General features: G+C 49.3%; 1 protein-coding gene across 2 annotated transcripts in view; it reads left to right on the top strand.

The window, feature by feature from the left end:
* Positions 1–16557, top strand: part of EEF2K (eukaryotic elongation factor 2 kinase) — an 85524-nt gene that overhangs the window by 42541 nt on the left and 26426 nt on the right. For both annotated transcript variants that reach the window (XM_003916653.4, XM_017953250.3), the window contains 8 exons: positions 3037–3097; positions 4911–4948; positions 5409–5580; positions 11019–11168; positions 11538–11670; positions 11928–12055; positions 12779–12980; positions 14782–14849. In XM_003916653.4, the coding sequence (XP_003916702.2) occupies positions 3037–3097; positions 4911–4948; positions 5409–5580; positions 11019–11168; positions 11538–11670; positions 11928–12055; positions 12779–12980; positions 14782–14849 (952 nt within the window). The remainder of the gene's footprint in view (positions 1–3036; positions 3098–4910; positions 4949–5408; positions 5581–11018; positions 11169–11537; positions 11671–11927; positions 12056–12778; positions 12981–14781; positions 14850–16557) is intronic.

The raw sequence follows: 16557 nt of genomic DNA, 5'->3' as shown, positions 1-16557 counted from the left end.
GATTTCCACCAGGCAAACTTGTATGAGGCCTGGCCAGGCCCAGGGGCTGATTTACTCTGGGAAAGGAGAGATGAAAATGTTCCCGGAACCCTCTCCAAGCTCCGTCTGCCTTAGGTATGCACCTATCTGTGGCAAAAGCACACTTAATTTCACCTACTGTATCCTCACAACACAGAATGCTTCTCTGAGCTCAAAATGTGTGGGGGTTTCTCCCTGCCCACAAGCAAGCAGTCAAATCTGCAGTGGATACCAGCAGATGTGCCTCTAATTCTCTTCCTCTAATGGAAGGAATTAGAGGAGTTTTGAATTGGGTATCCTATGATGCAATTCGACTCTGACACCATCTACCTGGAGATAGCATCAGATTCCACAGGTCGAAGGCTCAGTCCTCCAAGACCGTCCCCGACTTTCACTGCTGATCGCAAGCCACAAGTGGTTTCGCCTGTGCTTCTGATGAGCTATAAATCAGGGTTCCCATGACCCCCCCCTCCTTGAGTTTGATTAACTTGCTGGAGCAGCTCACAGAACTCAGGGAAACACTCATATTTACTGGTTTATTATAAAGGATGTTACAAAGGGTACAGAAGAAGACTGGGCATGGTGGCTCATGCCTGTAATCCCAGCACTTTGGGAGGCCGAGGTGAGCGGATCACTTAAGGTCAGGAGTTCGAGACCAGCCTGACCAACATGGTGAAACCCGTCTCTTCTAAAAATACAAAAATTTAGCCAGGCGTGGTGGTGGGCGGCTGTAATCCCAGCTACTTAGGAGGCTGAGGCAGGAGACTTGCTTGAACCCTGGGAGACAGAGGTTGCAGTGAGCTGAGATCGCGCCACTACACTCCAGCCTGGGTGACAGAGTGAGACTCAGTCTCAAAAAAAGAAAAAAGAAGACATCACTTTGGAGATTCCAAGGACTTTCAGAGTTGCATGCCAGGAAATGGAGTCTAAAACAAAATGTATATTTACCATCACACAACCTGGTATTGGGGCTCAGAAAATGATACCCCAAAGTGAAGGCTTCAGAAACAGCCTTTCTTTGACCTTCTCCTGCCCTCCTGTCTCTCACCCCTCATTTTTCCCTTAAGAAGCCATAGAAACTAGAATTGGCCGGGCGCGATGGCTCACGCCTGTAATCCCAACACTTTGGGAGGCTGAGGTGGGCGGATCACGAGATCAGGAGTTTGAGACCAGCCTGGCTAATATGGTGAAACCCTGTCTCTACTAAAAATACAAAAATTAGTCGTGCATGGTGGCACGCGCCTGTAATCCCAGCTACTCGGGAGGCTGAGGCAGGAGAATTGCTTGAACCCAGGAGACAGGTTGCAGTGAGCTGAGTTTGCCCCACTGAGCTGCAGCCTGGGCAACAGAGTGAGACTCCATCTCAAAAAAAAAAAAAACAAGAATTGCCTTTCCCCACTACCGGCCATAGAAACTAGAACCCCTTTTCCCCAAAGCCAGCCATAAAACTTAAAAATATTACTCTAGGCCAGGTGCAGTGGCTCACGCCTATAATCCCAGCACTTTGGGAGACCAAGGCTGGTGGATCACTTGAGGCCAGGAGTTCAAGATCAGCCTGGCCAACATGGTGAAACCCCTTCTCTACAAAAATACAAAAAAAAAAAAAAAAAAATTAGCCGGGTATGGTGGCAGGCACATCTGTAATCCCAGCTACTCGGAAGGCTTGAAGCAGGAGAATTGCTTGAACCAAGAAGCGGAGTTTGCGGTGAGCCAAGATTGCTCCACTGTACTCCAGCCTGGCTGACGGGGAGATTCTGTGTCAAAATTTTAAAAAATTCTCTAACCTTACACGAACTTTCTGTGCAATAGCTGACCATAAATAGATTATGGAATGAGATCCTCATTCCAAAGGAGTCCTACCCCATACCCAAGAGAAGCAAATGCTGTAACAGAGCGGCCAAGAAGAATCAGAACAAGCCTTGCTGGCCCACTCAGTCTGTTACCATTAGCTCATCTCCTTTTTGCCCAATCACATTGCTCCACGCCATCCCTGCTTCACTGAACCTCAGCATAAAATCGGATCAGTTCCTCTGTATCTTTGAGTCTTCATTCTGAAGGCTTCCATGTCACATAAAACTGGGCTGTTGTCCATGACCCTTATGATGGGGAGGAAAGAGATCACTCCTTTCTACCCCTACACCTACAACCCTTCTCCTGTCTAGACTCAGAGACGGAACCCTTACCCACCACTGTGTGCCCAGCTGCCTGGCAAGATTGAGGGCACCACCACCACCTTCCCTCCCTGGGCCATGCCATTCATTACAGAGACCAGTTATGATCAGGATATTATTTATTCAGTCATTCATCCACCTTGTGTATTTATTTTTATTTTTATTTTTTATTTATTGAGACAGAATCTCGCTCTGTCACCCAGGCTGGAGTGCAATGGCACGATCTCGGCTCACTGCAACCTCCGCCTCCTGGGTTCAAGCGATTCTCCTGCCTCAGCCTCCTGAGTAGCTGGGATTACAGGCATGCGCCACCACGCTTGGCTAACTGTATTTTTAGTAGAGATGCAGTTTCACCATGTTGGTCAGGCTGGTCTCGAACTCCTAACCTTGTGATCCACTTGCCCCAGTCTCCCAAAGTGCTGGGAATACAGGCGTGAGCCACCGGGCCCGGGTATGTGTATTTATTAAGCATCCATACACACCAGGTCCTGGATGACCAAGACAGACATGGGTCTGCTTTTGTGGGGTTACAGTCCATTGGGGGCCCCAGATGCAGAACAAGCCAGTAAGCAGCACAGCAGTGAGAGCTGGGGATATGGAAATGGGGGACATGGTAGAGAGGGAGCAGTGGGTTTGAGGAAAGGATCGGAGACCGGTGTGTTGGGACTTGGGAAGGAGGGACAGTGTTTCCAACCCAACCCAGAAGGTTGGGTGGGCTGTGAGCCAAGGTGGAGAGTGGGTTGGTTCTGAGGCCCATGGGGAGCCCAGAAGGGTCTTTGGCCTTTAGCCAGTGAGAAACAGGACCGTGTGATGGACACTGTGCCCTGGGGTGGGTGGGTCTCTGCAGGTACAACGCTGTCACCGGGGAATGGCTGGATGACGAAGTTCTGATCAAGATGGCATCTCAGGTGAGCAGGGCCTTGGGCTGAGCAAAAACTTTCTGCAGCTGACTTTGGTCTGTGCGCCCTTCTCTCCCACTCCCACTTTGTTTAATTTTTGTAACTTCGGGGGATTCTATGTTATTATTTATTTATTGGTTGCAACCAGCATTTTTTTGAGGCCGGGTCTCTATTACCCAGAAGCACAGTGGCACGATCACAGGTCACTGCAGCCTTGACCTTCTGGGCTCAAGCCATCCTCCCACCTTAGCCTCCCCAGTAGCTGGGACCACAAGTACACACCACCACGCCTGGCTAATTTTTTAATTTTTTAATTTTTTCATAGAGACGTGGGTTTCACTATGCTGCCCAGGCTGGTCTCAAACTCCTGGGCTCAAATGATCCTCCTGCCTCGGCCTCCCAAAGTGCTGGGATTATAGGCATGAGCCACCACACCAGGCCACAGCCAACCTTTTGAAGGAAAAAAAAGATAAAAGACTAGAAAATAGAGTATTTCCTGCATATTGAGGTTAGGATTGCTTTGTGAAGCTTTGTTTTAGTGTAATATACAATATACACAGAAACACAGAAAAGTGTACAGCTCACTGAGTTGTCACAAAATGAGCACACTGCCTTACCAGCAGCCCATATCAACAAACGGAAGGCAACCAGCCTGCCCAAGCCCCTCTCAGTCACTCCCCCCATACCCACAGGGTAAGCACCACTCTGAATCCTATCACCCTAGATTACTTTTGCCTATTTTTTTTTTATTTCAAATAAGTGGGAGCGTAAAACAAGTATTCTTTTTTGGAGATGGGGTCTTGCTCTGCTGCCCAGGCTGGGGTATAGTGGTGCATGATCTTGGCTCACTGCAGCCTTGAACTCCAGGGCTCAAGCAATTCTCCCACCTCAGCCTCCTGAGTAGCTGGGACTACAGGTGTGCACCGTCATACCCAGTCAATTTTTAATTTTTTTTTTTTTTTTTTGAGACAGAGTTTTGCTCTTGTTGCCCAGGCTGGAGTGCAGTGGTGTGATCTTGGCTCACTGCAACCTCTGCCTCCAGGGTTCAAGCAATTCTCCTGCCTCAGCCTCCCGAGTAGCTAGGATTACAGGCATGCACCACCACACCCGGCTAATTTTTGTATTTTTAGTAGAGACGGGGTTTCTCCATATTGGTCAGGCTGGCCTCGAACTCCCTACCTCAGGTGATCCACCCACCTCGGCCTCCCAAAGTGCTGGGATTACAGGCATGAGCCACTGTGCCCAGCCTTAAAATTTTTGTAGAGAGGGAGGTCTTGCTATGTTGCCCAGGCTGGTCTTGAACTCCTGGCCTCAAGTGATCCTCCTACCTCAGCCTCCCAAAATTCTGGGATTACAGGCATAAGCCACTGCTCCTGGCGCTGCAGGTGTTCTTTTGGTCAACATGTTGCGTTGGTTTTCGTTGCTGCATGATATTTCATTGAAGGAATCGACCTGGTTGGTTTTTCCAGTATGTTGTTGCTGGACACGTAGGTTGTCTCCACTTTTTTTCTTCTAAAGTCCGGGCTGTGAAAATGTCCTCTGAGATGCACTGTCCCTCCCCCAACATCCTGCCCCCGTGGGTTCTTCCCCTCAGCTGGGATGGAGGAATGGGGGGTCCTTGTCATCTCGGCAGCCTCTGGGTTGGAAGGCCTCTATGACTTTGGTGCTGAGACATAGGAGGGAGATCCCCGGAAATTTCAGGATTGAGAAGAGGCCCAGGGCACCCCTTTGATGGGTGGCATGCAAGGGGAGCACCTCCTGTCTTAGGGTCCCTTTTGGGTGGGGCATGGGGACTGATAACACTCTATGTGGTGTCTTTCAGCCCTTCGGCCGAGGAGCAATGAGGGAGTGCTTCCGGACGTAAGTGACTCAGCCTGACTCTTGGGGCCCTGCCCAGAGTCCCCCCAGGCTCCTCAGAGCTGAGGCATTGGGACATTTGCAGCCAAGGAATGGAGCCAGGGTCCCCTATGCCTTCTTGTAGCCCAGGTTCCTCTCCATCTGGTCTCCCTCGGGCCGCACGTTGGGCCTGGCTGTGAAGATGGGCTCAGGAGGAATAGGGAGCACCCCACTCACCTCTGTCCTGGTGTTGGGAGGTCAAGGGAAATGGGATAGGAGACCTTTAACAGTGACCTTTAATCCCCCCGTCCCAACTCTTTGAAGATGCAGAGGGGTGGGGAAGTCCTTCCTAGCTCCTGCATTTTGTTCCTGCCGCCAGCCACCCATCCAGGTCAGACAAGGTCTTGCTGTCCTGAGGACCAGGGCTGTATCCCTGGTGAACCCCAGAGTACCCAGGTAGGCCCCCTGCTGCCTCTCCCCACAGGAAGAAGCTCTCCAACTTCCTGCACGCCCAGCAGTGGAAGGGAGCCTCTAACTACGTGGCGAAGCGCTACATAGAGCCCGTAGACCGGGATGTGTACTTTGAGGACGTGCGTCTACAGATGGAGGCCAAGCTCTGGGGGGAGGAGTATAATCGGCACAAGCCCCCAAAGCAGGTGCGTGGCCCCGCTACCTGCCCCCTTTCCATGCCAGGGCAGCTGTGCACAGTGTCTAGGGGGCCATGGTGGGTCCCTCTTTCATCTTCTTTTTTTTTTTTGAGATGAAGTCTTGCTCTGTCACCCACCACCACCACCAAGGCTGGAGTGCAGTGGTGTGATCTTGGCTCACTGCCATCTCCTGGGTTCAAGTGATTCTCCTGCCTCAGCCTCCTGAGTAGCTGGGATTACAGGTGCCTGCCACCATGCCTGGCTAATTTTTGTATTTTTAGTAGAGATGGGGTTTCACCATGTTGGCCAGGCTGGTCTCAAACTCCTGACCTCAAGCGATCTGCCTGCCTCAGCCTCCCAAAGTGCTGGGATTACAGGTGTGAGCCGCCATACCTGACCTCTTTCACCTTCTTCATAGTAGCTAATAACAACCACTGTTTACTGAGTGTGATGAACCAAGTCATTTATTTTATTTTATTTTTTTTTTGAGACAGGATCTTTCTTTATTGCCCAGGCCAGAGTGCAGTGGCATGATTACAACTCACTGCAGCCTCAACCTGCTGGACTCAAACAATCCTCCCAGCTCCACCTCCTGAGTAGCTGCGACTACAGGGGCATGCAACCACGCCTAGCTAATTTTTGTATTTTCTGTAGAGAAAGGGTTTTGCCATGTTGCCCAGGCTGGTCTCAAACTCCTGGCCTCAAGCAATCCACCCACCTTGGCCTCCCAAAGGGCTGGGATTACAGGCATGAGCCATTGCACCTGTTCCAAAGTCATTTATTCCTAAAAACAGCTCTGAGGTTGGAACGTTTTATCCTCAATTACAGATGGGATCTATTAGTCAGGATTTGTGTTTGCAAATGACAGAAACCCACTCAAACTGCTTAATCGAAAAAGAGAATTCATTGCCTTATGTAACTGAAAAATAATGCTGGCCACAGGCATGGCTGGATTCAGGATTAAAGTGAGGTTGTCAGAATCTTCCTCCATCTCTGACCTGGGTGTCCTTCTGGGTTGGCGTCATTCTCAGGCAGCTTCTGCACTTGTGGTAGCACTTTGGCCCCCAGCAGGCCCAAGTTCTTGTTAGAATGACAAAACTTATTTTCCCAGAAGTTCCAATAAAAGTCCCAGAGCTGGGTTTCATTGGCTCTGATTAGGTCAGATCCCTATTGCCGAACCAATCACAGTGGCCAACGGGTGGGAATATGCAGACTGGGCACACCCTAGCCATGTGCCTGCCCTTAGAGCTAGGAATGTAGGTGTTCCACCCAGACCACAGGGACTGAGACTGGAAAAGGTGAGATTCCCAAGAAAAAGCAGAAGAAAGAGCTGGTAATGTATATTAGTCCGTTTTCACACTGCTGATAAAGACAGATCCAAGACTGGGTAATTTATAAAAGAAAAAGAGGTTTAATGGACTCACAGTTCCACACGACTAGGGAGGACTCACAATCACGGTGGAAGGCAAAAGGCACATCTTACCTGGTGGCAGACAAGAGAGATTGAGGACCAAGCAAAAGGGGTTTCCCCTTATAAAACCATCAGATCTCGTGAGACTTATTCACTATTGTGAGAACAGTATGGAGGAACCACCCCATGATTCAATTATCTCCTACCAGGTCCCTCCCACAACACCAGGGAATTATGGGAGCTACAATTCAAGATGAGCTTTGGGTGGGGACACAGCCAAACCGTGTCAGATTGGATACTATGTCCGCTCTTTGGGGACCCCGGGCTCAAAGAGGCTAAATGACTTGCCCAACCAGGCAGAGCTGGAGCCAGGGCTCAAATGCAGGCTTTTCAACCCCCTGCTAGGTTGGCACCTTCATTTGAGTCCCTAGGGTGATGAGTGACTGAGGCCAAGCAGAATTCCCTGTTGCCTTTGGACATTTGAGGAAGGATCCATGCCTCTGCCCTGCATGAGCCCATAGCTCAGATCTCCCACAGCTTGAGCATCTCCTACGTATAAGGCACAGTCTCCTGGGTGTGCAGGATTTATTGAGCACCTGCTGTTGGCAGGGCCCTTGATGAAGCATACTTGGGACAGGCGCAAGAAGCCACAGTTCCCACCTTGGGGGGCTCTAGCTTCCTCTGCAATTCGCGGCCCTCCAGCCTGGCCTCCTTTCTCTTCCTCCACAAGCTTGTTCCTGCCCCAAAACCTTGGCCCTGGCTGTGGGCTTGGCTGGCATCTCGTGTCACCGTGATGCTTGCATGTCTAGCTCCTTGTAGTTCAGGTCTCAGATCCTGTGTCACCTCAGCCAGCCCATCTCAGACCACCCTGAGAAGCGGTCCCTCTACCCCAGTCACCTCTGCCACATCATTCTGGGTTTTTTTTTTTTCTGTTCTTTGGAGCAGTTAGTGTGCCATTCATTTAGTTAGTATTTTAGGTGCTTCTCTCCCCTAAAGGCAGAGATTTTATTTTATGTTGTTCACTGCTGTCTCCTAGCGCCTAGGTGTCCAGTAAATAATAATGTGGTAGGCCGGGCGCAGTGGCTCATGCCTGTAATCCCAGTACTTTGGGAGGCTGAGATGGGCGGCTCACCTGAGGTCAGGAGTTTGAGACTAGCCTGGCCAACATGGTGAAACACCCATCTCTATTAAAAATACAAAATTAGCCAGGCGTAGTGGTGCATGCCTGTAATCCTAGCTACTTGGGAGGCTGAGGCAGGAGAATCACTTGAACATGAGAGGCAGAGGCTGCAGTGAGCCGAGATTGGGCCACTGCACTCCAGCCTGGGTGACAGAGCAAGACTCCATCCCCAAATAGTAGTAGTACTAGTAGTAGTAGTAGTAGTAGTAGTAGTAGTAGTAGTAGTAGTAATAATGTGGTTGACTTAAGGGAGGGAGAAGGACGTGGTTGTTTGAGGAGGTCCTGGCTGTCCACCGTGGCTGTGCCACTGCCCCTCGCCCAGGGAGCCCTCTGGCCGAGCAGGTGGCCCTGCTGTAAGTTTCCTCGTAGGGATGGAACCAGCCTTTGGGGCAGAACCCTCTGAGAACTGCCCTCCCTGCCTTCCCCTCAGGCCGGTTCTCAGAACCAACTGAGTCCTCGTTTGAGGCAAGTTCTCACCTCTCAGATCAGGATCCGTTCAGCCTCTGCAGCTGTTGTCTGCATGTCTGGTGACCCACTCTCCGCGGATGGTCTTTTCCTTGGGAAACCTGGACCTAATCCTCCCAGGAAGTGGCATTGAGGGGGACATGGGGACCAAGGATGAGTCCTTGTGTAACAGGGCAAGAGGTGCAAGCTACAGTCCCTAATCTCCCCTACTCCACTTTACAAACCATATGCACTCTTTATACATTTTCTTCTGTGTACAAAATTAAACATAGACTTTGTAAAAAAAAAAAAAAAGCGAGGAATGTCAAAGTTCCCTATAATTTCCCATTGCAGGGAGAAAACTGTTTAGAGGTTGGTTTATATTTCTGCTGTTTAGAGGTTGGTTTATATTTCTCTAGAATTGTAGCTCCTGATAAAAATAAAATGAGTGGCCAGGCGCAGTGGCTCACACCTGTAATCTCAGTACTTTGGGAGGCCCAGGGGGGTGGATCACTTGAGGTCAGGAGTTCAAGACCAGCCTGGCCAACATGGTAAAACCTGTCTCTACTAAAAATACAACAATTAGCCAGGCATGATGGCGGGTGCTTGTAGTCCCAGCTACTCAAGAGGCTGAGACAGAGGAATTGCTTGAACCTAGGAGGCAGAGGTTGCAGTGAGCCAAGATTGTGCTACTGTACTCTAGCCTGGGCAACAGAGTGAGACTCTGTCTCAATAAAATAAAAAATAAAAGCAAACATTGCCTGGCTCCTTTTTGCATCAATAACTTTAATTTACAGATTGAGTCTGAGACCCTGTTTATGCAGGTAAGGAAACTGAGGCACAGAGAGGTGAAATTCAGAAATGTGCTCAAATTCACAGTATTACAGTAAGGCATAGTCTGAGTTGCCTAGCAAACAGACCCACAATATGTGCAGACACAAAATGGTTTCTTTTTCACTTGTGTGGAGGTCTTGCGTTGGTGGGTGGCTTGGGGTAGGCTGTTGCCTCATCTCCTTGAAGCCATCTAGAGACCTGGTTCCTTTGGTCTTTTTTCTCTGCCATCCCCTCAGGGGTTTGCCGTGACCACATAATCAGTTCTGGCTCCCAAGCAGAGTCCACCTTACAGGGCAGGCTGGAGTTACATCATCACAATGCTCACTTCCCATTGGCTGGGCACAGTCATGTGGCCACACTTAGCTGCAAGGGAAGCTTAGCAATATCGTCCCTAGTGGGTGGCTGTGTACCCTTTTAAAACTCAAAGGAAAACAGAGCTGAGCACAATGGCTGCAGCTTGTGATCCTAATACTCTGGGAGGATGCTGGAAGGCAAAAGGATTGCTTGAGGCCAGTTCAAGACCAGCCTAGGCAGCATAGTGAGACCTCGTCTCTATATAAAAAAAAATTTAGATATGAGCCACGTGTAGTGACACACGCCTGTAGTCCTAGCTTCTTGGGAGGCTGAGGTGGGAGGATCACTTGAGCCCAGAAGTTCGAGGCTGTAATGAGCCATGATTATGACACTGCACTCCGGCCTGAGCGACAGAGTGAGACCCTGTCTCTAAAATAAATTTTTTTTTTTTTTTCCAGGCAGAGTCTCACTCTGTCACCCAGGCTGGAGTGCAGTGACGTGATCTTGGCTCACTGTAACTTCCGCCTCCTGGGTTAAAGTGATTCTCCTGCCTCAACACCCTGAGTAGCTAGTATTACAGGCACATGCAAGCACGCCCAGCTAGTTTTTTAATTTTTATTTTATTTATTTATTTATTTATTTATTTTTGAGATGGAGTTTTGCTCTTGTTGCCCAGGACTGGAGTACAGTGGTGCAATCTTGACTCACTGCAACCTCCACCTCCCAGGTTCAAGCAATCCTCCTGCCTCAGCCTCCCAAATAGTTGGGATTACAGGCATGTGCCACCATGCCTGGCTAATTTTGTATTTTTGGTAGAGACAGGGTTTCACCATGTTGGCCACAGTTGGTCTCGAACTCCTGGCCTCAGGTGATCCACCCACCTCAGCCTCCCAAAGTGCTGGGATTACAGGTGTGAGCCACCACACCCAGCCTTAGTTTTTGTACTTTTAGTAGAGGCAGGATTTCACCATGTTGACCAGGCTGTTCTCAAACTCCTAACCTCAAGTGATTCACCTGCCTCGGCTTCCCAAGGTGCTGGGATTACAGATGTAAGCCACCGTGCCCAGCCTAAAAATATATATTTTTTAATTTAAAAAAAAAATGAAAGGAAAAGAGGAGATTAGATTCTGGGCATCACCAGGAGCTCTGGCAATAGAGAGCTAGTAAGTGATGGAGCCAGGATCTGAGCCCACGCAGGCGAGTTCCTCTCAGCCCTCCCCTTGCCATTTCTCAGAGGAGGTGTGCCTCGGCCCTCCCGCCTGAGCCCACTCCCCATCCCACCAGGTGGACATCATGCAGATGTGCATCATCGAGCTGAGGGACAGACCGGGCAAGCCCCTCTTCCACCTGGAGCACTACATCGAGGGCAAGTACATCAAGTACAATTCCAACTCTGGCTTTGTCCGTGATGACAACATCCGCCTGACGCCGCAGGTAAGGCCCGGGCTCACCACCACCCTCTGCCCACCACAGCCCTTGGGGTGAGATCCTGGCCAGGCTCAGCCCCTAAAGAGGAAGGTCCCTGTGGGCTTGGAGTCTCACTCCCAGAGAAGCCTCTTGGAACATTCAGAAGGAGACTGTAATGAGACGCCCGTCACCCCATGATAGCTTCTGTCACCTAAGATGGCCACAGGACCTGCAGCTCAAGGTCCCTGCCCAACTGAAGAGGCCTTTTTCCTTTGTCTTTTCCTCTATATAACTCCTTGCAGAGAAAGCCCCTCAGCATGGGCAGAGGCGTGGCCAGTGCCTGCACAGCCTTCAGCCTGTCTCTTGACATCTCATTTTCCTTCCTGTGCCCCGTAGGCCTTCAGTCACTTCACGTTTGAGCGTTCCGGCCATCAGCTGATAGTGGTGGACATCCAGGGAGTTGGGGATCTCTACACTGACCCACAGATCCACACAGAGACGGGCACTGACTTTGGAGACGGCAACCTAGGTAGGTGGGGAAAGCCGGACTGTTTCCGCAGAAACCACGCTCCCTGCTAAAACCTCTGAGCTCTTTGTACAGCCCAGGAAACAGGCTGAGACATTGTATGCGCTTTTTCAAGATCATGGAGACGGGAGCCTGGATGGCTGATGCCTCCCAGCTTGGCACGTTTTATACCTGCCCTGGCCATGTGTATGAGGCCCACCACTGCCTGTCCCCCGTCACAGAGCAAAGCAACACTCCAGACACCCCCGCTCTGTCCACAGGTGTCCGTGGGATGGCGCTCTTCTTCTACTCTCATGCCTGCAACCGGATTTGCGAGAGCATGGGCCTTGCTCCCTTTGACCTCTCGCCCCGAGAGAGGGACGCGGTGAATCAGAACACCAAGCTGCTGGTGGGTGCCCAGTATGATCCTGCTTGGCCTGGCAGGCCCTTCTGCTACCCGCAAAGCAAGCCCTGCTCCCCTATGTGGTGACAGCCAGGTCAAGCAGTGCTTAACTGACGAATACCAGGCTGGAAGCATCTGTCCCACCCATGCCCCAGCCCGTCCTCTCCAGCTCGGTGCACAAAGTCCTCCTGAGTGTCCTTACAGTAGAGCAGCTGGTATCTGCTTAGGTTGGGCCCATTTTTTTTTACCAGAGTGAAGGGAACAGGCACGTGGAGATAGTGAGAAGGTGTGTGGTGTGTGTGTGTGTTTGTGTGATGTATTGACAAATGACTGAACGAGTCTTAGACCTGGCTCTCCAGGCACCTCACCAAGATAACTCCTATCCCTCCCATTGCTACTTGGACCAGAGACAAGAGAATGCTGCAAAGACCAGCTTGGGATGCTGGACATAGAGTGGGATACTTTCTCCAGCTCTGGGCTGTGGAATGTGGTCAGTGCTTTAGGGGATGCTGGCAGGTCCTCTGAGCCTCTGTTCCAGATGCCCTTTCTTGGCCTTAGGTTTAATCCCCTACTGCTTTTTTATTTTTTAAGACAATGTATCAGCTACTAAACAGGCATGTTTAGGAGCTGTGGGTGAAGGGGTTTCAGGGCTAGAAGGAACAACAGGAAGAGCCCTTTATTTCCCAGAGGGTGTGTGCGTGACATGAGTATCCCTGTTAATGTCCCCAGCAATCAGCCAAGACCATCTTGAGAGGAACAGAGGAAAAATGTGGGAGCCCCCGAGTAAGGACCCTCTCTGGGAGCCGGCCACCCCTGCTCCGTCCCCTTTCAGAGAACTCTGGAGATGAGAACATGAGCGATGTGACCTTCGACTCTCTCCCTTCTTCCCCATCTTCGGCCACACCACACAGCCAGAAGCTAGACCACCTCCGTGAGTGACGGTTCGGTCCTTAGTCACTGTGATTGGAGGGGACAGGTAGAGCAGAACTAAACTGGCTTTCATTTATGTTAGAAAAATCAGACATGCTAATCAAAAAGGTTCATGGCCCCAGTGATTTTATAGGTGAGTTTCATTGAGTGAACTTCCAAAACAGATCATCCAAGTGCTATAAAAACAACCCCTATTGTAGGAAACAAAGTAACTTTTATCAGTGTGTTTTATGAAACCAGCAAAACTCATACAATAAATTTGACATACCAAAAAAGGAAATTATATCCCAACCTTATTTAAAATTTTTGTGTATAGAGAGAGAACAACAACAACAAAATCTAAATAGATTTTTAAAAAATCTAAATAGATATTAACAAATAAAAATAGTACTATGTTAAAAGGTTCACCTGTCACAGTTAAATAGGGATTTCACAGGAATCTGAGGATTGTTCAATGTTAGAAAAGCTATGAACGTGATATTAATGGGTAAAAGGAGAAAAACAGGATCGTTATTTCTGATGCTGAAAGAACGGAGTTTGCTGATGATTCAGACGAGAGTTTGTAGGAAAGGATAGAGGCAAGACTGACCCCAGGGTGTTGGCCTGAAGAGATGGAAGTCATGTATTCAGGGAAAGTGTAAGCGGAAGCAGACTCAGAGCAGGAGAGCAAGATTTTATTATTTAGTTTTTTAATTTTTCTCATTTTGATACCTTTGGAAGAGAGAAAGATTTTAGTATCAAACATTAAAGAAGCCCTTTACATGTTTCCACTGGAAGGTCTTCAGAATAGTCTGGAACAGGAGTCAACAGACTTTTTTGAAAGGCCAGAGAGTAAATATTTTAAGCTTTGCAGCTCATTCAGTCTCTGTATTTGGAGCATGAAAGCTACCATAAAAAATACTTAAATGGCTGGACGTGGCTGTTTTGCAGTAAAACTCTATAGATGGTGAAATTTAATTTTTGTCATCCATTTAAAAATGTACACACTGTTCTTACAAACAGTGCCTGTTATAAAAACAGGCAGACAGATTTGACTGTAGAGGACAGGAGACAGAGATAGGGAACCCCCAGGAGATGGCTGGTGTTTTTTTGTTTTTGTTTTTTGTTTTTGAGACAGAGTGTCGCTCTGTCACCCAGGCTGGAATGTGGTGGCATGATCTTGGCTCACTGCAACCTCCACCTCCCGAGTTCAAACGATTCTCCTGCCTCAGCCTCCCGAGTAGTTGGGACTACAGGTGCATGCCACCACACCCAGCTAATTTTTGTATTTTTAGTAGAGATGGGGTTTCACTATGTTGGCCAGATTGGTCTCAAACTCCTGACCTCAGGTGATCCACCTGCCTCGGCCTCCCAAAGTTCTGGGATTACAGGCGTAAGGCACCACCCCCAGCTGGAGATGGTTGGTTTTGAAGCTGTCCGAGGCCCACTTCTTGAGCCCCAAATATTCAAATGTCTTTTCTTCCTTCACAACTGCATCTTATTGAGGACCAAGCGGTGGCCAGGCACATATGCTGAAAAACACATTACAAGGATAATTGCATTGTGACAACCCTGAGGACACACGTAGGTGGCACCACTTGGCCAGAATCACGCAGCTGGCAAACAGTAGACTTAGAATAAGTTCTCAAGGAAGAACTTTAACCTCCAGGTGCTGATAACATTCTCCTTTTTTGTGCCTTTCTTTAAAGCTTAAAAAAAAAAATGGCTTGGTGGCAGGTATGGGCTGCCCTAGGCCATGGGTTGGTCTTAATGCATGTTCCAGTAGTGGAACCAGGACATGATGTCTGTTTCTCCCTGCCCAGATTGGCCAGTGTTCAGTGACCTCGATAACATGGCATCCAGAGACCATGATCATCTAGACAACCACCGGGTGAGTGTGAAGGGAGGGAGGCTGCAGGCTTCAGACCCCAGCAGGGGTAGGAGAAGTGGATTCACTCCCAGAGTGAATCTTCAGCTTTGGAGGTGGGCAGCCCAGCCCAGGCACTGCCAGGAAGGCATAGGATGGGGGAATTAGGGAGGATGCAGATGAATGTCAGCCTCCGGCCCAAGGCTGAGCTTTCCTCTGAGAAAAGGTGGGTCCCTTGCAGTTCCCAGAGATGGTTAGGGAAGAGGGACTCCCAATCAGCAACAATGCAATCTTGTAGTAAATGCCAGGCTCAGCCCCAGGTTTGGTTTGACCCCACATGTGTTGGTTGTCCTATAGAGCCCCCATACTGGATCTTAGATGTGTAACACATAGCACAGTAAGCCACGTGTTCTAGCTCTTCACACCTAGCTCTCCCGTTAGATAAACAGAACATTTCCTGCAGCTTTGGGTTGACTTGGTGGTAAGAAACTGAAGACATCTTATTTGCATTCTCACAAATGTATATTATGGCAAATTATAATACTCTTTATGCTTGTGTGTGTGTTTGAAATATTTCTTAGTAAAATTGGCCAGGCACGGTAGCTCATGCCTATAATCCCAGTAGGTTGGGAGACCAAGGTGGGCAGATCACTTGAGCCCAAGAGTTTGAAACTAGCCTGGGCAATATGACAAGACCCCCATTTCTACAAAAAAATACAAAAATTAGCCAGGCATGGTGGCACTTACCTGTAGTCCCAGCTACTCAGGAGGCTGAGGTAGGAGGATCTCTTGAACCTGGGAGGCAGAGGCTGCAGTAAGCCATCATCACACCACTGCACTCCAGCCTGGGTGACAGAGTGAGATCTTGTCTTAAAAAAAAAAAAAAACTTTTTAGTAGAGGCTGAGCACAGTGGCTCACGCCTGTAATCCCAGCACTTTGGGAGGCCGAGGCGGGTCGATCACTTGAGACAGGAATTTGAAGGCCAGCCTGATCAATATGCAAAACCCCATCTCTACTAAAAATACAAAAATTAACCGGGTACTACAGGCAGGCGCCTGTAATCCCAGCTACTCAGGAGGCTGAGGCAGGAGAATTTCTTGAACCCAGGAGGCGGAGGTTGCTGTGAGCAGAGATTGCACCACTGCACTCCAACCTGGGCAACAAAGCAAGACTCAGTCTTAGTAGAAGCTGGGTGTGGTGGCTCACACCTGTAATCCCAGCACTATGGGAGGCTGAGGCGGGCAGATTGCTTAAGGCCAGGAGTTTGAGACCAGCCTGGCCAACATGATGAAACCTCATCTCTACAAAAAATATAAAAATTAGCTAGGCATGGTGGCATGTGCCTGTAATCCCAGCTACTTGGGAGGCTGAGGCAAGAGAATTGCTTGAACCTGGGAGGTGGAGGTTGCAGTGAGCTGAGATCCTGCCACTGTACTCCAGCCTGGGCAACAGAGTGAGACCCTGCCCCACCCCCCACCCCCCAACACACACACACAAAAGAAAAACTTCTTACAAAGATAAAGAAGGAAATAAAAATATTCTGTTACTAATCGTGCAGGTGACATGCAGAGAGGGCTATAATTCAGTGTTGGTAGGTACATGGCTGAAGTTTTAGAGATTCTAAATTATACCAGATTCCCTTTCAGAACAGAACTCAGACCTGGGAGAATAAAAAATATGCCCAGCACTTTGGGAGGCCGGGGCGGGCGGATCACGAGGTCAGGAGATGGA

This window comes from Papio anubis, chromosome 18 (genome assembly GCF_008728515.1).
Source record: "Papio anubis isolate 15944 chromosome 18, Panubis1.0, whole genome shotgun sequence".
Lineage (NCBI taxonomy): Eukaryota > Metazoa > Chordata > Mammalia > Primates > Cercopithecidae > Papio > Papio anubis.
The sequence above is the reverse complement of the archived record's forward strand: the minus strand, read 5'-3'. Positions and strand labels throughout refer to the sequence as shown.